This window comes from Lipotes vexillifer, unplaced genomic scaffold (genome assembly GCF_000442215.2).
Source record: "Lipotes vexillifer unplaced genomic scaffold, Lipotes_vexillifer_v1.1 scaffold796, whole genome shotgun sequence".
NCBI classification, from domain to species: domain Eukaryota; kingdom Metazoa; phylum Chordata; class Mammalia; order Artiodactyla; family Lipotidae; genus Lipotes; species Lipotes vexillifer.
Window position 1 is genome coordinate 2,588,711 of NW_006773072.1, and position 21,806 is coordinate 2,610,516.

A 21,806-nucleotide genomic window follows, 5' to 3' on the forward strand; every position below is an offset into this window, starting at 1 on the left:
GGGGCGCGCAACCAAAAAAAAAAAAAAAAAAAAAAAAGAGAGAGAGAGCTGCTTGCATGATGGGGAGCCTGGAGAAAAGGTGAACACCTAACTGGGGTTGCTTTTAGAGATTATGAGAAAAGAATTGGAACAGAAGATATAGATGTCTGCTTTAAGAGTTTCGCTGTGAAGCAGGTCAGAGCAGTAAGTAGAGGGGAATGTTTTTATTTTGAAGAAGGGAGATGTTACAGCATGTTTTCTAATGTAAGATGTATAGCAGAAAATTCAGTGAAGTAGAGAGTAGAGAGAATTGTCAGAGGGGGAAAAATGGTCCTTCAAAGGCAAGGGGAAATAGGAGGCAACACACATCTGGAGAGTTTGGTTAGATCACAGACAGTTCATTCATAGAATCAGGACGGCCACAGAGGCTGCGCAAAGAAAGACGTGATGGTGACAGTATGTGGAGATGCTCTTTTCATGCTTTTTTTTTTTTTTCTATTTTCTTTTGACATTCTTTATTGGAGAGAATTTTGAGGCCAGGAGGATGTTTTTTGTTGCTGGTGGTGGTGGCGGTGATTTTTAATTTTAAATATTTCCTTTGTGGGTAACACCTCTTTGCACCTTTTGAAAAGTTATAGGATATTTATCCTTGTAATGGAGGAATTTTGACATTGGTCTGTTTTCAGTAATTTTACTTAGAACTCCTTAATTACTTTTGATCTGAATGTTCTAATTCTTATGTTTTTAAGCTCAGAAAAGTGATGACTACTAAAATTGTTCTGATTTTGTTGGTGTGACCATAACTAATTCTCTGATTAGACTTTCATCTGCATGCTCTATATTTTAGTATCTTGCATAGTTTTTAGCTCTTGTCCTTTAGCTACATTCTAGGAAGGCTCTTCAAGCTATTTTCCACATTTGCTTTGTTCTCCATGTCATTCCTCCTATTTAATATCTCGCCATTGCAGACTTTAATTCTGCTACCTCAGTGCTAGTTTCCATTTTGTTCTTCCTTATCTCATTCAGCACCTGTTTATCTCTAACTATTGCCTTTGCCCTCATCTTGTTGCATTCTTACTTGTCTCCATTCTCTATTTTTACACTTGCTATGTCCTCTTGGACCCTATTTAGAATTGCCAAGTTTTCTAAAATTTCCCTTTGATTCCTGCCAAATATCATTTTCTTTTTCCTTTTTCTTTATTTTTTTTATATTTTATTTTTTTATTAACATCTTTATTGGAGTATTATTGCTTTACAATGTTGTGTTAGTTTCTGCTGTATCACAAAGTGAAACAGCTATACGTATACATACATCCCCATATCTCCTCCCTCTTGCATCTCCCTCCCACTCTCCCTATACCACCCCTCTAGGTGGTCACAAAACACCAAGCTGATCTCCCTGTGCTATGCATCTGCTTCCCTCTAGCTATCTATTTTACATTTGGTAGTGTATATATATATGTCCATGCTACTCTCTCACTCCATCCCAGCTTACCGTTCCCCCTCCCCATGTCCTCAAGTCCATTCCCTACATCTGCGTCTTTATTCCTGTCCTGCCCCTAGGTTCTTCAGAACCAATTTTTTTTTTTTTTTTTTTTAGATTCCATACGTACGTGTTAGCATACGGTATTTGTTTTTCTTGTTCTGACTTACTTCACTCTGTATGACAGACCCTAGGTCCATCCACCTCACTACAAATAACTCAATTTCGTTTCTTTTTACGGCTGGGGAAGATTCCATTGTATATATGTGCCACATCTTCTTTATCCATTCATCTGTCAATGGACACTTAGGTTGCTTCCATGTCCTGGCTATTGTAAACAGTGCTGCAATGAACATTGTGGTACATGACTCTTTTTGAGTTATGGTTTTCTCAGGGTATATGCCCAGTAGTGGGATTGTTGGGTCGCATGGTAGTTCCATTTTTAGTTTTTTAAGGAACCTCCATTCTGTTCTCCATAGTGGCTGTATCAACTTACATTCCCACCAACAGTGCCATCGGGTTCCCTTTTCTCCACACCCTCTCCAGCATTTATTGTTTCTAGATTTTTTGATGATGGCCATTCTGACTGGTGTGAGGTGATACCTCATTGTAGTTTTGATTTGCATTTCTATGATGAGTAGTGATATTGAGCATCCTTTCACGTGTTTGTTGGCAATCTGTATACCTTCATTGGAGAAATGTCTATTTAGGTCTTCTGCCCATTTTTGGATTGGGTTGTTTGTTTTTCTGTTATTGAGCTGCATGAGCTGCTTGTATATTTTGGAGATTAATCCTTTGTCAGTTGCTTCGTTTGCAAATATTTTCTCCCATTCTAAGAGTTGTCTTTTCTTCTTGTTTATGGTTTCCTTTGCTGTGCAAAAGCTTTTAAGTTTCATTAGGACCCATTTGTTTATTTTTGGTTTTATTTCCCTTTCTCTAGGAGATGGGTCAAAAAGGATCTTGCTGTGATTTACGTCATGGAGTGTTCTGCCTATGTTTTCCTCTGAGAGTTTGATACTGTTTGGCCTTACCTTTAGGTTTTTAATCCATTTTGAGTTTATTTTTGTGTTTGGTGTTAGGGAGTGTTCTAACTTCATTCTTTTACATGTAGCTGTCCAGTTTTCCCAGCACCACTTATTGAAGAGGCTGTCTTTTTTCCATTGTATATTCTCGCCTCCTTTATCAAAGGTAAGGTGACCATCTGTGCATGGGTTTATCTCTGGGCTTTCTAGCTTGTTCCATTGATCTATATTTCTGTTTTTGTGCCAGTACCATACTATCTTGATTACTGCATCTTTGTAGTATAGTCTGAGGTCTGGGAGCCTGATTCCTCCAGCTCCGTTTTTCTTTCTCAAGATTGCTTTGGCTGTTCAGAGTTTTTTGTGTTTCCATACAAATTGTGAAATTTTTGGTTCTAGTTCTGTGAAAAATGCCATTGGCAGTTTGATAGGGATTGCATTGAATCTGTAGATTGCTTTGGGTAGTATAGTCATTTTCACAATGTTGATTCTTCCAATCCAAGAACATGGTATATCTCTTCATCTGTTTGTATCATCTTTAATTTCTTTCATCAGTGTCTTATAGTTTTCTGCATACAGGTCCTTTGTCTCCTTAGGTAGGTTTATTCCCAGGTATTTTATTCTTTTTGTTGCAATGGTAAATGGGAGTGTATCCTCTATTTCCCTTTCAGATTTTTCATCATTAGTGTATAGGAATGCAGGAGATTTCTGTGCATTAATTTTGTATCTTGCTACTTTACCAAATTCATTGATTAGCTCTAGTAGTTTTCTGGTGGCATCTTTAGGATTCTCTATGTATAGTATCATGTCATCTGCAAACAGTGACAGTTTTACTTCTTTTCTGATTTGTATTCCTTTTATTACTTTTTCTTTGATTGCTGTGGCTAAAACTTCTAAAACTATGTTGAATAACAGTGGCAAGAGTGGGCAACCTTGTGTTGTTCCTGATCTTAGAGGAAATGGTTTCAGTTTTTCACCACTGAGAATGATGTTGGCTGTGGGTTTGTCATATATGGCCTTTATTATGTTGAGGTAAGTTCCCTCTATGCCTACTTTCTGGAGAGTTTTTATCATAAGTAAGGTGTTGAAGTTTGTCAAAAGCTTTTTCTGCATGTATTGAGATGATCATATGGTTTTTATCCTTCAATTTGTTAATATGGTGTATCACATTGATTGATTTGCATATATTGAAGAATTCTTGCATTCCTGGGATAAACCCCACTTGATCATGGTGTATGATCCTTTTAATGGGCTGTTGGATTCTGTTTGCTAGTAGTTTCTTGAGGATTTTTACATCTATGTTCATCAGTGATATTGGCCTGTAGTTTTCTTTCTTTGTGACATCTTTGTCTGGTTTTGGTATTAGGGTGATGGTGGCCTCATTGAATGAGTTAGGGAGTGTTCCTCCCTCTGCTATATTTTGGAAGACTTTGAGAAGGATAGGTGTTAGCTCTTCCCTAAATGTTTGATAGAATTTTCCTGTGAAGCCATCTGGTCCTGGGCTTTTGTTTGTTGGAAGATTTTAAAACACAGTTTCAATTTCAGGGCTTGTGACTGGTCTGTTTATATTTTCTATTGCTTCCTGGTTCAGTCTCGGAAGGTTGTGCTTTTCTAAGAATTTGTCCATTTCTTCCAGGTTGTCCATTTTATTGGCATATAGTTGCTTGTAGTAATCTCTCATGATCCTTTGTATTTCTGCAGTGCCAGTTGTTATTTCCCCTTTTTCATTTCCAATTCTGTTGATTTGAGTCTTTTCCCTTTTTTTCTTGATGAGTCTGGCTAATGGTTTATCAATTTTGCTTAACTTCTCAAAGAACCACCTTTTAGTTTTAGTTATCTTTGCTATCGTTTCCTTCATTCCTTTTTCATTTATTTCTGATCTGATCTTTATGATTTCTTTCCTTCTGCTAACTTTGGGTTTTTTTTTTTATTCTTCTTTCTCTAATTGCTGTAGGTGCAAGGTTACATTGTTTATTTGAGATGTTTGTTGTTTCTTGAGGTAGGATTGTATTGCTATAAACTTCCCTCTTAGAACTGCTTTTGCTGCATCCCATAGGTTTTGGCTTGTCGTGTTTTCCTTGTCATTTGTTTCTAGTTATTTTTTGACTTCCTTTTTGATTTCTTCAGTGATCTCTTGATTACTCAGTAGTGTATTGTTTAGCCTCCCTGTGTTTGTATTTTTTACAGTTTTTTTCCTGTAATTGATATCTAGTCTTATAGTGGTGTGGTCAGAAAAGCCACTTGATATGATTTCAATTTTCTTAAATTTACCAAGGCTTGATTTGTGACCCAAGATATGATCTATCCTGGAGAATGTTCCATGAGCACTTGAGAAGAAAGTGTATTCTGTTGTTTGTGGATGGAATGTCCTATAAGTATCAATTTAGTCCATCTGCTTTAATGTGTCATTTAAAGCTTGTGTTTCTTTATTTATTTTCATTTTGGATGATTTGTCCATTGGTGAAAGTGGGGTGTGAAGTCCCCTACTATGATTGTGTTACTGCTGATGTCCCCTTTTATGGCTGTTAGCATTTGCCTTATGTACTGAGGTGCTTCTATGTTGGGTGCATAATATTTACAATTGTTATATTTTCTTCTTGGATTGATCCCTTGATCATAATGTAGTGTCCTTCTTTGTCTCTTGTAACATTCTTTATCTTAAAGTCTATTTTATCTGATATGAGTATTGCTACTCCGGCTTCCTTTTGATTTCCATTTGCATGGAGTAGCTCTTTGCATCCCCTCACTTTCAGTCCGTATGTGTCCCTAGGTCCGAAGGACACAAGAGTGGGTCTCTTGTAGACAGCATATATATGGGTCTTGTTTTTGTATCCATTCAACCAGTCTATGTCTTTTAGTTGGAGTATTTAATACATTTACATTTAAGGTAATTATTGATATGTATGTTTGTATTACCATTTTCGTAATTGTTTTGGGTTTGTTATTGTAGGTCTTTTCCTTCTCTTGTGTTTCCTGCCTAGGGAAGTTCCTTTAGCATTTGTTGTAAAGCTGATTTGGTGGTGCTGAATTCTCTTCGCTTTTGCTTGTCTGTAAAGGTTTTAATTTCTCTGTCAAATCTGAATGAGATCATTGCTGGGTAATTTTGGTTGTAAGTTTTTCTCTTTCATCACTTAAAATATGTCCTGCCACTCCCTTCTGGCTTGCAGAGTTTCTGCTGAAAGATCAGCTGTTAACCTTATGGGGATTCCCTTGTATGTTATTAGTTGCTTCTCCCTTGCTGCATTCCATATTTTTTCTTTGTATTGAATTTTTGATAGTTTGATTAATATGTGTCTGGGCATGTTTCTCCTTGGATTTATCCTGTATGGGACTCTCTGTGCCTCGTGGACTTGATTGACTATTTCCTTTCTCATATTAGGGAAGTTTTCAACTATAATATCTTCAAATATTTTCTCAGTCCCTTTCTTTTTCTCTTCTTCTTCTGGGACCCCTATAATTCGAACGTTGATGCGTTTAATGTTGTCCCAGAGGTCTCTGAGACTGTCCTCAATTTTTTTCATTCTTTTTTAAAATTCTGCTCTGTGGTAGTTATTTCCACTATTTTATCTTCCAGGTCACTTATCTGTTTTCCTGCCTCAGTTATTCTGCTATTGATTCCTTCTGGAGAATTTTTAATTTCATTTATTATGTTGTTCATCATTGTTTGTTTCCTCTTTAGATCTTCTAGGAACTTCTTAAACGTTTCTTCTATTTTCTCCATTCTATTTCCAAGATTTTGGATCATCTTTACTATCATTACTCTGAATTCTTTTTCAGGTAGACTGCCTATTTCCTCTTCATTTGTTTGGTCTGGTGGGTTTTTACCTTGCTCCCTCATCTGCTGTGTATTTCTCTGTTTTCTCATTTTGCTTAACTTACTGTGTTTGGTTTCTCCTTTTCATAGGCTGCAGGTTCTTAGTTCCCATTGTTTTTGGTGTCTGCCCCCAGTGGGTAAGGTTGGTTCAGTGGGTTGTGTAGGCTTCCTGGTGGAGGGGACTGGTGCCTGTGTTCTGATGGATGAGGCTGTATCTTGTCTTTCTGGTGGGAAGGACTGCGTCCGGTGGTGTGTTTTGGGATGTCTGTGAACTTAGTAATTTTTAGGCAGCCTGTTAATGGGTAGGGTTGTGTTCCTGTGCTAGTTTTTTGGAATGGGGTGTCCAGCACTGGAGCTTGCTGGTCATTGAGTGGAGCTGGGTCTTAGCGTTGAGACGGAGATCTCTGGGAGAGCTCTCGCGGATTGGTATTACAAGGTGCCGGGAAGTCTCTGTTAGACCAATGTCCTGAACTCAGTTCTCCTACCTCAGAAGCTCGGGCCTGACACCTGGCTGGAGCACCAAGACAGTGTCAGCCACACGGCTCAGAAGTAAAGGGAGAAAAGAAAAAATAAATAAATAAATAAATAAAATAAAATAAAGTTATTAAAATTAAAAATTATTTAAATAAAAAAATTTTAAAGTAATTAAAAAAAAAGAAGAGAGCAACCAAACCAATAAACAAATCCACCAATGATAACAAATGCTAAAAACTATTAAAAAAGAAATCTGACAGAACCCTAAGACAAATGGTAAAAGCAAACCTATACAGACAAAATCACACAAAGAAGCATAAACCTATACACTCACAAAAAGAGAAAAAGGAAATATATATATATAGATAGATAGATAGATAGATATATAAAATAAAGGAAGAAAGCGACCAAATCAATAAACAAATCTACCAATGAAAATAAGCTCTAAATACTAAACTAAGGTAAACATAAAACTAGAAACAAATTAGATGCAGAAAGCAAACCCCAAGTCTACAGTTGCTCCCAAAGTCTACTGCCTCAGTTTGGGGATGATTTGTTGTCTATTCAGATATTCCACAGATGCAGGGTACATCGAGTTGATTGTGGAGATTTAATCCGCTGCTCCTGAGACCGCTGGGAGAGATTTCCCTTTGTCTTCTTTGTTCACACAGCTCCTGGGGTTCAGCTTTGGATTTGGCCCTGCCTCTGCGTGTAGGTCACCTGAGGGCATATGTTTTCACCCAGACAGGACGGGGTTAAAGGAGTGGCTGATTCGGGGGCTCTGGCTCACTCAGGCCGGGGGGAGGGAGGGGTATGGAATGTGGGGTGAGCCTGCGGAGGCAGAGGCTGGCGTGACGTTGCACCAGCCTGAGGTGCGCTGTGTTCTCCTGGGGAAGTTGTCTCTGGATCACAGGACCCTGGCAGTGGTGGGCTGCGGCACAGTCTCCCGGGAGGGAAGGTATGGAGAGTGACCTGTGCTTGCACACAGGCTTCTTGGTGGCTGCAGCAGCAGCCTTAGCGTCTCATGCCCATCTCTGGGGTCCACACTGATAGCTGCGGCTCACGCCCGTCTCTGGAGCTCGTTTAGGTGGTGCTCTGAATCCCCTCTCCTCGCGCACCCCAAAACGATGGTGTCTTTCCTCTTAGGCAGGTCCAGACTTTTTCCCGGACTCCCTCCTGGCTAGCCGTGACGCACTAGCCCCCTTCAGGCTGTGTTCACGCAGCCAACCCCAGTCCTCTCCCTGCGCTCCGACCGAAGCCCGAGCCTCAGCTCCCAGCCCCGCTCGCCCCGGCGGGTGAGCAGACAGGCCTCTCGGGCTGGTGAGTGCCGGTCGGCACCGATCCTCTGCGGGAATCTCTCCGCTTTGCCCTCCGCACCCCTGTTGCTGTGCTGTCCTCCGTGGCTCCGAAGCTCCCCCCTCCGCCACCCTCAGTCTCCGCCCGCGAAGGGGCTCCTAGTGTGTGGAAACTTTTCCTCCTTCCCAGCTCCCTCCCAGAGGGGCAGATCCTGTCCCTATTCTTTTGCCTCTGTTTTTCCTTTTTTCTTTTGCCCTACCCAGGTACGTGGGGAGTTTCTTGCCTTTTGGGAGGTCTGAGGTCTTCTGCCAGCATTCAGTAGGTGTTCTGTAGGAGTTGTTCCACATGTAGATGTATTTTTGACGTATTTGTGGGGAGGAAGGTGATCTTCACGTCTTACTCCTCCACCATCTTGAAGGTCCTCTCCCAAATATCATTTTCAAAGATAGGTAGGTCTTTTTTAGATTATCAGAATGATAGCACCTTTTTCTTGTGATACATTACTTTTTTTGGGGAAGGGCCTATTTACATTTTTCTTCTTCTGTTTTTTAAAAAAATTGAAAATTAAAAATTTTACAAAAATTAAATTTTAATTTAAAAAATTAAAAACATTAAAAGGTATAATTAAAAGATTTTTATTTAAATTTTCACTTAAAATTGAAATTAAAATTTTCTTCTTCTTCTTTTTAAAGAATGATAAGACCTATTCAGACTTGGTATTTATGTCATCAGTCAAGATAAGTGGCTTTTCCTTGAGTCTTTTTTTTTTTTTTTTTTTTAATTGGGTCTATTTTTTCAGTGTTGGAAGTTTTAGGAATAGGCTGAGGATGAGAAGTAATGTTGTAAAAGAGTAGAAGTATGCATGGAACGGGAAAACCTAGCAAGATGACCAGGAGGCCCTCACTACAGACCCTCTTGAAATTAACATTCAGAGAATAAAAGTGAGTTTATGTTGGGTACATTGCAAGCACATTTGAGTAGAGAGAAAGTACTGAGAAATGCGTGTCCAAATAACAAGGGAAAGGAAGTCTGAGACTGTGTTTTTTAGAATCACGGTGTGTGATATTGACCTTAATATGTGACCTTCATCTCCTGTGCTCAATATAGCAGAATCAAGCAAGATGTTCACCAACTGAAGTTGTTGATATATTTTGCTGTTCAGTTCAGATGGTACCTTCTTTAATCTCAGTTAATTATTCTGAAAGAACACCCAAAGGAAATCATGAAGCACATTCTTGGAGTGTTCCTGGAACTTGTCAATTGAGAACCTAGATGGGAGTTTAATTGAATGACAATGCAAGGTTCTCCGTGAAGGCAACATTTCAGTTAAATCTTGTTAAGTTTGACTGTGGTGAGATCGTGTGTCAGACCCTTCCAGGCTGATGATGAGAAGACTGTGTATGGACATATCACTTAGTCTGACCACACATTTCAGAAAATATACCGAAGGCCAAGCGTAAACTCTTAGAAAATGCCATGGGGAATAATCCTACTCAGAATAGGAACTAAAATCATACATACAGTACCTATAAATAAACTTTAGAAAATATGTAGCATCTATAGAGAGAAAACTGCAAAGCAAAACTTCTGAGGGACATAAAATGTGAGTAATAAATGGAAAATACATTATTGTAGTGCAGATTCGATTATGTAGATATATCAATTCATTCCCACAACAATCTGTAAATACAGTGCAATCTCAATAATAAAAATATTTACTAATAGGAATTAATATTGATTAACTTGACAATACTGATTACTAGTAATGGATAATATTAATTAACAGTAACATGAATGCAGTGTGTATTGTGTCCCAGGTGCTGATCTAGGTGCTTTACACATTAATTTATATAGTCCTCAAAACAACCTTTTGAGGTATGAATGATCATTAATATCACTTTATGGACAAGGAGTCTGAGGCACAGCACAGAGGGATTAGTCATTTGCTCAAGGTCACACAGCTGCTGAGCAGAAGTATCAGGATTTAACCCAGGTTCTCTGGCTCCAGAGACCATTACTTTAATCATCTCTTTTCACTCCCTCTAAATGGTAATAGCAATAAAAATTCAAATGGCATTTCTGGAGGCAGAACTTGATAAAATTATTTGAAAGTTAACCTGGAATAATACACATGGAAAAACAATGAGGAAATGGTTGAGGAGGGAGGAGAGGAATTAGGGGAGATTCGTGTTCTAAATATTAAAATGTATTTTAAAGATGCATTTAATGCATTCACTTGTTCTATGAAAATTTACTGAATACCTACTCTTTGCCAGTTTCTGTTCTAGGTGCCAGTGACACAGTAGTAACAAGAACAGACAAGAGTCCCTACTTTCATGAAGCCTAAATTTTTGTTGAGGGAGATAGACAGACAAAGAAATAAACAATTAAATACATGGACTGTCCAGTGGTGATACATTCTATGAAGAAAAATACAGCAGGAACAGGGGATAGAGAGTACTGGGATGGGGAAGGGGAAACTTTTAAAATATCGGGATCAGGAAAGACCCCATGGTAAAATAACACTTAAGAAAAAAAAAAAAAACTGTAAGAAGGGAGAGAACAAATCATGAGGATATCTGGAAGAAGGGCATTCCAGCAGAGTGAACAGTACGTGCAAAGGCCCTGGGGTAGGAGGATGCTTGTCACATTTGTGAAATAGTAAGGAGGCCAAGGTGGCTGGAATGATCAGAGGGTAAAGTGGTAGAAGATAACGTCAGAGAGATAATGGCAGGTGGAGGTTATCAGGGGATTTTGCTTTTAACTCTGAATGACTAGAAAACAAGACTTGGTCTGATTTACATATACTATAAAATGATCATTTGGCTGCTGTGCTGAACAAAGAAGAATAGTGAATTTCTGGTAGACAGATGACACCCATAGGTCCATGTTTCTTGACTGGATATATCTAATGTAATAAAAGGTACTGGAGACTGAGACTCTACACCAACCCCAAAAGCTAAGACTAATGAATACAACAGTGCCAGAAGCTAGAGAGAAATGCCACTGACAAGTGGAGCAGGATTGAGAAAAGCCTCATGAAACACAGAATGTTTCCTACTCCTCTATTACCTGGGCAGTTGACCTTTTATTCCCTAATGCCACTTTCTGAGAACACCAGAGTACCTTTGCATCCACTACCCCACCTGCCACTTCTAGCCAAGACATCAACCCTTGAAATCATGGTGGAGGAGATGGCCTTCTGGGAGATGTGGTATTCACGAGTTACATTACAAAGATGGCAGATGGAGACAGGAATTCTGTAGGGAATGGCAAGGATTGTGATATCTGTGTACTCTATCAACCCACAGATTACAGACTTGGTGGCAGATGTTCGAAAGCACCTGGTATTGTAGAGCTAGCATGAGATGAAAGTCCCTGGGATGTGGAGCTGAGCTGGGAGAACCCACCAGCAGGTCAGCAACAGAATATCTAGCCATGACCCCTGTGACAGGGAACAGACTTAACGAAACTTGCCTATTTATCGGTACCCAGTCTGTATAGATCCGGCTTCATTTAGGGGTAGGGAAGGGAAAAAGATCCATTTGACATCTATGACAAAATACTGAATGAAGTGTATAATAAGAAATATTTGAGCATTTTGTGGATTCCATTACAAATTGTGTCCTTGAAAAAATGTATACAAAGTTAATCACTGAATTTCCACAGATAAACACAATATAATCATCACAGCACAGACATCATCAAATAGATTAGCTTTTCACAAGTATTCTTTACAAATGCTATCACAAAGAAGGAACAACTAAACAGCAAATTTGATCTTCTTTTCATTAATTTAGAGTATCCAAGTATTATAGACTACTAAGGACTATATTAGATATTTCCTGAAGCACTAAGTTATCACTTAACATATTGACCACACTGTTCTGTGAAAGAAACAAGAGTATACCTAAGTGTCTACCTGATCTTTACAAAATGCTTTAAAATTCCAAGAAGATGCCTCAGTCGTTATAACGCAAGTCAGACACGGACAATGCCACGGTAAGGTAGAAGCCTAGACACGCAAAACGGCTCAGTGGATGAAACTTCGGCACTTCATTTGTTTCAATCAATAGGAATTATGAAGATGTTAACTTTTAGTAACACATATTTTTAATATGTGAAGTTAGAATTTTATTTTTTAACTTTTGATGACTTTTTAAATTTAATTTCTAAGAAAAAGCTTTTGTTCTTTGAGCTTTATAGTCCTTACAAATACCTAACCCATGAGTGAAAAACAACTAATTCAGGACAAGAAATAGCTACCTTTTAGGAGGAATAATGACAGAGGTATATAACAGAAATGATAAAAGTAAATAAATTAATTAATAATTTAATAATTAAAAGGAATAATGATAGAGATAGCTTCACATCCGTGTTACTTTTAGACAGTAGTCTAAAATCTTAAAAAAGTATATACCTCAAAGGAAAAAATGTTACGCATAGTTTCTTATTAAGAAAAAAAAAGAACCATTCTGATTCTATGTAAATTATCTCATCTTCAACCAAACCCTTCTAAAATGCCTTTTCTTTAATAGGCCATTTTTTATACTTTTTATGTGTATTTAACACGAAGATTTAAACAGATATAAAGACAAAAAGGATAACGGAAACAGAATGTTGTATTCATTTAAAAGATTCATAAGCAGAGATAGCAGAGGTCTTCTGATCAACTGCCTGGCACCCTGTAAAAGGTACACAAATCATACGTCTTGATTTCCTTTTAGGAAAACAGCAGTTACCATTTAATCTTTGGCTTTTCAGTTAGAATGGAAATTTCAAAAAAAAAAAGAAAGGAGAACGCTGATCGCAGTGTCATTCAAACGTCTCTGTTGAAACACTGAGGTAATCGAGTTATCGCTTAGATTTCCCTATAGGATATTCTAACTGGCACAGAAGCATTTCCTTGATTTGTTGTAGTCAACAAGGACAATGCGATTCTTCCAGTTGTGTTTGTTGTTTTATTGCTTGACAACAAATTGTATTTGCTGTCATATTGCCTCAGAGTAAAAATACATAACTGATTACTCATAATCTGTTACAAAACTGGCTTTGGGAAAATGAAGGATTATTAAACCATTATAGAAACCTTATTGGTTAATCAAGTTTATAATCTTTGTGTCCCCCAGGTCCCTTTTCTTTCTCACAAGGAGAACCCCATGTTGACTGGTTTATCTACTCTTCCTCTTTGAAACCTGAGTGACTGGGGCAAAGCTGACCCTACCCCTGGCTCATGGGATGAGATAACAGTAACCAAACATAAAATAATAGGAACGAAGAAAGGACTACCATCTCTTTGGCCAGAGATTGGTTTCATTGTCCAGGGTTCAGCTCCTCAGGATTTGTTAGCCTCTTCAGCTAAATTAGCCAGATCAGTCCAGAGGAGCTTTTATTCCATGGTGATGGGAAAGGTCCTCTCTCTGGTCTTTCTCTGATTCTCTGTCTTTCCACTTTTGTGCAAGGTAAGAAGAAGAAAGCGAGTCACCCCAGTTACTCATGTAACTCATGTCAAGAAGGAAGTGCTCATGTCAAGAAGGAAGCAGGTCTGAGTACAGAGCTAACATATCAGAAAGGGCCTGACCCTCCCCTGACTGGGCCCTCCCGACCTTCCGTATCTTGTTACAAGAGTTGAAACACTTCTTTCCGGTTAAAGACAATTCTGTTTGGAGTTTCTGCAGCTTGCAGCACAAAACATCCTAACTCATTCACAGAGCCTGTACTGAGGAATCGGAATATTCCATATAGACAGATGAATTTTTTTTAAGTTTTATTTCCTTAAGTTTTTTCAGGGTTGTCATCTATCCATGTTAAGTCTGTTCAGGCTTCTGAACAGCTTCTGTCTCAGACATTCAGCTCTGAGATCAAAGTTAGAGTCTGAAAGTCAGCGGAGGGAACACTACCAGTCATTAGAAGTCAGCCATATCAAAAGTACACATATAGTTTTGTTCTCTATGTCTGTGAGTCTGTTGCTGTGCTGTATACAGATTCACTTGCATTATTTTTTAGATTCTACATGTAAGTGATATAGTACTGTCTTTCTCTGTCTGACTTACCAAGCATAAGAGGGAGGGGGAGGGACAAATTAGGAGGATGTGATTAAGAGATAAAAATTACTATCCATAAAATAGATAAGCAGCAGGGATTTACTACAAAACACAGAGAATTATATTCGTTACCTTATAATAACCTACACTGGAATGTAATCTGCAAAAAAACCCAAAAAGCAAAAGGCAGATCACTTTGCTGAACACCTGAAACTAGCGCAATATTGTAAATCAACTATACTTCAATTTAAAAAAACTGAAAAAAATACATATACAACACTTCTCCTCCCAGATAAAAGAAAAAAAAGAGTTTCAGTTTAAAATGCTATCTTGGGCTTCCCTGGTGGCGCAGTGGTTGAGAATCTGCCTGCTAATGCAGGGGACACGGGTTTGAGCCCTGGTCTGGGAGGATCCCACATGCCGCGGAGCAACTAGGCCCGTGAGCCACAACTACTGAGCCTGCGCGTCTGGAGCCTGTGCTCCGCAAAGAGAGGCCATGATAGTGAGAGGCCCGCGCACCGCGATGAAAAGCGGCCCCCGCTCGCCGCAACTAGAGAAAGCCCTCGCACAGAAACGGAGACCCAACACAGCAAAGATAAATAAATGAATTAATACACTCCTACCCCCAACATCTTCTTTAAAAAAAAAAAACAACTATCTAGTCCATATCATAAAAATAATACAAAGAACAACAATGATGACATCAATATTCATTGAGTGCTCACTATGCTACGAATTTTATGTCTATTATCTTTCTTAAAAGCGATATTAGGAAAAAGAGGCCCAGAACCAGGTTAATAACTTGCCCAAAGTCACGAATCTAGTAAGCTCAATATTTGGAATTCAATCACACTTTTTTTTAAGAGACCCAAGGCCTACTACATCTCCTTTCAAAGTTATTGATAAGGAAAGGACTGATTACCATGTGCCGGGCATGCTCATGGCCCCTGTGATCTACGCACCCCTCCTCCACACTCTGGTCTGCCAGGTAGGAAGGCTGGGAGGCGAGAACTGCAGGTAGGAGGAGTTACAACAGTCACAGCGCCCTGGTCCCAGCTCTCCCTTCTCACAGGTCTTTGTTCTCCTACCTGAGCTGGTCCAAGTACATTTTCTGGCTCTCTCAGCCAAAAAGACCTTGATCACAAGTCGTCAGGAGCCCTGGTAGGCCACGTTCCTCTAGGAACTTGAGACTTGAGCTTGAACAAATGAGGCTACCTACCTTGGGCATGTAGACCACCAGATGCCCTGTTGTCTGAGCTCTTTGAGCAGAGCTGCTGTCAGGTTTGACTTCTGCAGGAAGGACAAGCTGAAATGGCTGAAAGCAAACAGGAAGTGTGGAGAGTGAGTGCATATTACACGAGGGGGTTACTTTAAGAGGTGTTTTCATTACAAATTTAAGATTCACCATTTATTTTAAAAATCTGCTTAGGTTTATTAGGAAAAAAGTAAAATATGGGCAATGCTTGATATGCATGAACTATTTTACGAATTTTAATTAATTGTCTGAGGAACAGTTAGTCACAAATCGTGACTGGTCCATTTATGAGAACACGGCTGATAAAGGATTTATAGATAAAACTTCTTGTCATAAAACATCAACATATTTCCATTTTAATGTCTTCAAGCTAACTTATATGAAAGCTCAGAATCAGCAAAAAATACTATTTCAAAAGTGATAAAGTTGCTGTGAATGAAATCATTGACAATTTTAAATGGGTATATTATTTAAATGGGTATATTATTTTAAATGGGTACATTATTTAAATATAATTTCAAGCATAGGCTACCCATACATGACCATCTTATCAGCTCTGAAAAAAGTACTAACAAAACAGACACAGGTTAAAAATACAAATTTTATCAAGGTACATAATGGTCAGCAACCACTCCCGCTGCATACCACTCCCATCATTTAAAATCGTGTGTCTAAAAAAACAGCACTCTGACTGGGTTTCTCTTTTTTATTTTAAAACTACTTAAATCTGTTTGAGGCAAGCTAGTTTGATTCAAGGCTGAGCTTCTGAAACGGGAACAGCCTATAGGGTTACACTGACCTTTCCCTTGACCATCACTCGCACATAAGTTGGCTGTACATCAACATCGATTAAAGAGGTGTCCAGATACCTTCAAAATTCAACAACCGAGTGTTATAATTTTCAGAACCATTTAAAGAAGTGTAAATACAAAGTCCCACTTAAGGGACCATTTTAAGTGAAGAAAGTTTACAATTTCCATGCTAAACAGGTCTTAGAATATTCATCTTAAATTCATGCCCAGACCGCCGGAAATTCAATATATCAGCAATTTCATTTTTAGACCCACAAGTACACTTGGCATTGATTGCCCCTTACCCCAAAATATCTGCGGCCCGAAACCCCAGAGGTTTGCAGAGAACGGCTTGCCATGCTCCTTCATGAATATTTTATTTTAAGCCCCTAAGGCTGACTTGAATAGCCAGGAATGCTGAATCCACTAAGCTCCTGCGTCCTTAGGGCTCTCGATTCCCTGCAGCTGTTCTGCAGCTGCCCCATCCTACCTCTCCCGGAAGACTGGCTCCGCAAGCACATCCTGCCCAGCAAGCCCAGCCCTCTCCCTCTATGGCAGTGACCTCAGGATTGGGGGCAACTGTTCTCCTATACTTCACGAGCAGAGGAAAGGTTTAGATTCCACATCACTCGTTAAAATAAGAAGTTTGGCCAAATGATTATTTTTATACATGTTAAAATATTTGAAAACGCGGCGATGATTCAAAAATCACAAACGTCATGGCAGGTAGGACGATACAGGGGTGACAGGCTCAGGTTTTAGCCACACAGACTTGTGAGGACTGACCCCACCTTCCCCTTCCTGCTTTACTACCCTGGACCACATTCCTTAACCTTTCTAAGCCTCTGTCTCCTCACCTGTAAAGTGAGGATACAAATAGTGCCTATCCCCTAAGATTGCTAAGAAGACACGTGCGCCATGCCTAGTACATAGTTAGTGGTAATAAAGCATTGTTACAATTAATGAAAAAGTAAAATAATAAAAAGTAGAGTCAAGTTTTCCTACAACTCCATGTTTATTATCTACCACTTTAACTGTGGATTACAGATTCTTTTTCGTGCTTAGGGCCGCCTAAGGTTCCTCTGCCCCGACCTACAAGGGTTTTGCATGTGCTGTTCTCCTCTGCCCGAAATCATCTTCTACCAGCCCTTTGTAGAGCTCGCTACATCTTATCCTTCAATTTCCAGTGCTCACGTCCCTGGCTCTCGCTTTCTCTCCAGCCACATCCCCTACACCGCCAACCGCCGGACTACACACACCACTGTTCTCGGTCCCTGAATCTGCGCTTTTCCTGTACGGCACTCTTCTCCCTTTGTAACTACCGATTAGATGCCTGCCTGTGTACTGTCTGCCACCCCCACTGGGCCGTAAACCCAGGAGAGCAGGGACTGTATTCAGAACAGGCTGGTTACAGCCTCCCCGTGCGTGGCATGTAGTAGCGTGCATTCTACAGCTATTGGAAGGAATAGAAGCAGGAAGCATACATGAATGAATGAACTTTCATGCATACATCCATGTGCCAATGAAGATAACAAGGAATTTTAGTGTAATAGTTTGGACAGAATCATGCGAATGGAAGGATTTTTCTACTTAGACAGGAGAAATATCACCAGTCCTTGAAAAGGTACATGCACGGGGAAATGAGGAAAGTTTTCATCTGAGGATTAATGTTGAGTAGCTAATCGAGCTAAAAGGAGAAAGAGGTACACATTCACTGAACTCCAGGAATAAGGCCTAAAAATGGAAAGGACTTAAAAGGATGAAAAAGGGAATGTTTAACTGAAAAACGGCAGAAAAGGAAGCTCAGGGAGTTGGAGCAACAGAGAACATGCAGTCAGCTGGAGGAGGGCTGGAACGGAAGGCAGCGCTTCTTAAAGGCAGGTGACCTGGCAGCAAGTGGGCAGAAGGACTGTTGGAGGCGTGGGAGACGCAGCTGAGTGTGATGAGGGAGGGCTGCACCGAGAGCCGGCCCCCATTCACACCGGCCAAAGATGGACACACCCCAGGTGCCCGTCAGTGGGTGAACGGATAAACAAAAAGGTGGTCTCTCCATTCAATGGAATATTATTCAGCCATGAATATGCTACAACATGGATGAACCTTGAAGACATTATACTCAGTGAAAGAAACCAGACACAAAGGCCAGATATGATTCCATTTATATGAAATATCCAGAATGGGCAAACCTATGGAGACAGAAAGCAGATGAGTGTTGCCAGAGGATGGGGGGAAATGAAGACTGACTGCTTAAGGGGTATCGGGTTTCCTTATGTGTGAGAAAATTTCCTGGAAGTAGATAGTGGTAATGGTGTCACAACACTGTGAATTTACTGAATGCCACTGAGTTGTACAATTGAAAGGGCTGAAATGGTGAATTTTAAGTTATGTGTATTTTATCACAATTAAAGAAACAAAGGTGGACCTAAGACTGAGGGTTCATATTCTGGCTTCTCCAATTACCATGCTTACTTTCACAAGACTCACCCCCCTTGGGTAATTCCAGGATAACAATCTCTCCCACGCCACTGGGTTACTGAGATATTAAATGAGATAGAGGATGTAATAAAATCCCTCAAAAATAGAAATGCCTTTATTACAACTCATGAATGTAAAGGTTCACTGATTCCATCGTCAAAATCATTCATTCATTCATCCATTTACTCCTGTACTTACTGAGCTCCTAACGGGTGTCAGGCACGTTTTAGGTGTTAGAGACATAAAGAGGTAGGAACAAAAAAAACAAAGTTTCTGCCTCAACTACACATTTTTCAAGATACAGGTAAACTGAGAGTTTGTCAGGTAGAAATAAAAAAGCAGGGAGAGGTGGAAGGATGTGCTGAGGCAGGGGTGGTACTGGTCTATACTGGATGGTGAGGCAGAGAGGCCTCTATAATAAAGTGGCATCTGAACAGAGGCCTGAAGGGCATGAGGACACCTAGGGTGAGAGTGATACAGGCAGAGGGAGGCACAAGGACAAAAGTACTGGGGCATCGGTGGGTCTGAAAGGGCTGGAGAAGCAGAAAGGTCCTGAACGTGGATCCTGAAATCATCAGCAGGACAGAGGAAGTGAGCCAGGACCTGGAATCTTCAAGGAGGGAGGCAGATGGCCCGGGTGTCTTTAAATGGCTTCAACAAGGAAGCATGGAAGGTGACACAGGCTGATGGTGTGAATGTCACAGCTGTGGACAGTTGTGGGTTGGGTGAGGGCAGCTGTCAGGATGCGGGGATGATGGGTAAGCAAGCAGGGAGTGCGGGGGTGAAACCAGTCAGGATGTAGGACGTGGCCTGGGAAGAGGTGGCAGCCAGTGATAAAGAGGCCGCTGTTCATGTTTAAGAACTCAAGGGGCTGTGACTGAGAATGAAAATAGCAAGAAATGCCATGAAATAAATGCATAATAAAAGGTCTTTACCTATATACAGCCAGGTCCAGGACGATCTGGTTACGCTTTTCATCATCTCTCAAAGAGAAGTCAAGTCTAAGGAATAATCCATTGGGGGGAGGAAAAAAGAAGAGGATGTCTTTAGCGATACTTTATAGATAATCCCATCCCAGTATCAAAAGAAAATTTGATAAAAACTATGTCATAATCTTCAACGACAAACTTATTTTGGTAGCTGGTCAATAAAATCTGTTAAAAAATTTCAACAGAAACCTACAACATATTCATAAATTATTCCTGTTTACATTGTTTCAATATGAGAATCCTGAACTACATAAAAAAAAAAAAATTAGCATCGGTGCAGAGACAGAGACACCTGGTGGCTAAAGTTTTCTTTTCCATTTCATTTGGGTTTGCTAGAAGCAAACTAAAACACGGAATTATTGATGGGGAATTACATGTTGCATTTGCTTGCCCTTATCCAGCATTCCATTCCTTAAGTTTTAAGCAGTCTTGTCTTTTTTCTTCTCCTTTCGTTGGTGACCTTTCCCTAACCCCCGGAAATGCTGAGGTGCTGCCCATGACCTATCACTTCCATTTTATAGAAGAAGAAACAGGCTCAGAGAGGCTGACGTAGCTGGGAAAGAGGTCATGTGAGCCTTGGAGGCAGGATTTCAAATCTCTTAAGTCTTTCAACTGTACCCTGAGATTGAGTCCTAGGTATAACTTCCATACTGTCGATGTACTGTTCAGAATTACTTGGTTAATTTTATTTTGACTATTTCACTTATCATATTATACTGCAAAGTACAATACCCCAACAATATTAAAGAATGTAGGCTAAATTGTTTGGAGAAATGTAACATTGTCCCCCAGGTTTGGCTGCCAGCAGGATGTCTGCTTGTGGCGGTCACTTTCACTTGCTTTCAACACTCCTGCCGGGCGGGACCTCTTCAGGTGCTCAAATGACCCATGCATTCTTGATCTCATCTCTGGGGCTTTTCAATATGCTTTCTCCTCTGCCTTGATTGCTTATTCCCCCATTTTCCAGCCACCGACTTAAACTCTCCCTTCATATATCTCTTGAAAGGCAATTTCAGGGAGGTTTTCTATGGCAGAGACTGATATTCCCCACTGTCTGCTCCCCCTTTATCCATAGTAACAGGGTCCCTGATTTTAATGAGGAATATGGCTCTGCAGGGTAAAGACCACATTCCCCAGCCTCCCTGGCAGCTAGATGAGATCATGTGATTTAATTCCGTAAAGAAAATGTGGTTTGGTGCTTTCCAGGAATTTTCCTTAAGAGAGGGGGTGTGTGCCACTTAACAGGCTATTGCAACCATCCAGGCAAGAGGACGTTGACTTCCTCTAAGGTGGTGGCAATGGAGTGAATGAGAAGGGGTGGGATTCTGGTAATTCTGAAGGAAGAGCTCACTGATAACACGAGGGAGAGAAGAACTGAGGATGAATCCGAGGTTTCGGTCTTGATATCCAGTGGATGCTCACTCCTGAGCTGGAGGACCTCTGAGGACCTGATGGTACACGGTTGCGGGGATAGAAGTGAGGATGTCTGCCTTAGCCACGATAAGCCTACGACACATAGTTTATATCCACACAGGAGAGCAGATAGCGAGGTGCATATACAAGTCTCGAGCTCAGGGAAGAGGTTGGGCCTGGTTGTAATTAACGGAAGGATAGTGTTGAAATCAAGGGATTTGGTGAGATCTTGAAAGAGTGAATGTGGAAAGAGAAGGTAGCTGAGGAGTTTGCCCCGGAGCACTTAGGAGACAAGACAGAAAGGATCCAGCAAAGCAGAAGAAGATGAGAAGGTAGTAGGTTCAAAGAATCAGAAGCAAAGGGAAGAACCTGTTTGGAGAAGGAAAGTATGGTCAATCTGGGCAAATCTGTTAGGTTAAGTAGACGGCTGAGATTTGAAAAGATGTGACTGAATATAGAAATGATGTGAACACGGAATATAAAAACGATGGACTGCAGAAGCTTCTGTGGGGTCTCACTAGGGGCACGCAGAGCCCAGAGGGTCTCCCTCAAGCCCTGCTGTAGCCTGAAGAGACACAGTCTCCCCACTAGATTTTTAAGTTCCTTGAAGGCAGAAATCTGTCATATTCACTTCTGTATCCCCAGGGATCAGCATCGTGTGTTGTGCTGCATTCATGACTTCTGGATAAAGGGGAGTGTGTGTGTGTGTGTGTGTGTGTGTGTGTGTGTGTGTGTGTGTGTGTGTGTGTGTGTGTGTGTGGGGGGGGGGGGGGG

The 21,806-nt window shown here is 40.3% G+C and overlaps 1 protein-coding gene across 1 annotated transcript in view; it reads right to left on the bottom strand.

Annotated features, from left to right (window-relative positions):
• DNAAF11 (dynein axonemal assembly factor 11) overlaps window positions 1-21,806 on the bottom strand; it is a 73,486-nt gene that overhangs the window by 20,447 nt on the left and 31,233 nt on the right. The window contains exons 9-11 of the mRNA XM_007448006.1: window positions 19,566-19,631; window positions 16,164-16,233; window positions 15,329-15,424 (exon numbers count right to left, since the gene is read on the bottom strand). Coding sequence (XP_007448068.1) covers window positions 15,329-15,424; window positions 16,164-16,233; window positions 19,566-19,631 — 232 coding nt within the window. The remainder of the gene's footprint in view (window positions 1-15,328; window positions 15,425-16,163; window positions 16,234-19,565; window positions 19,632-21,806) is intronic.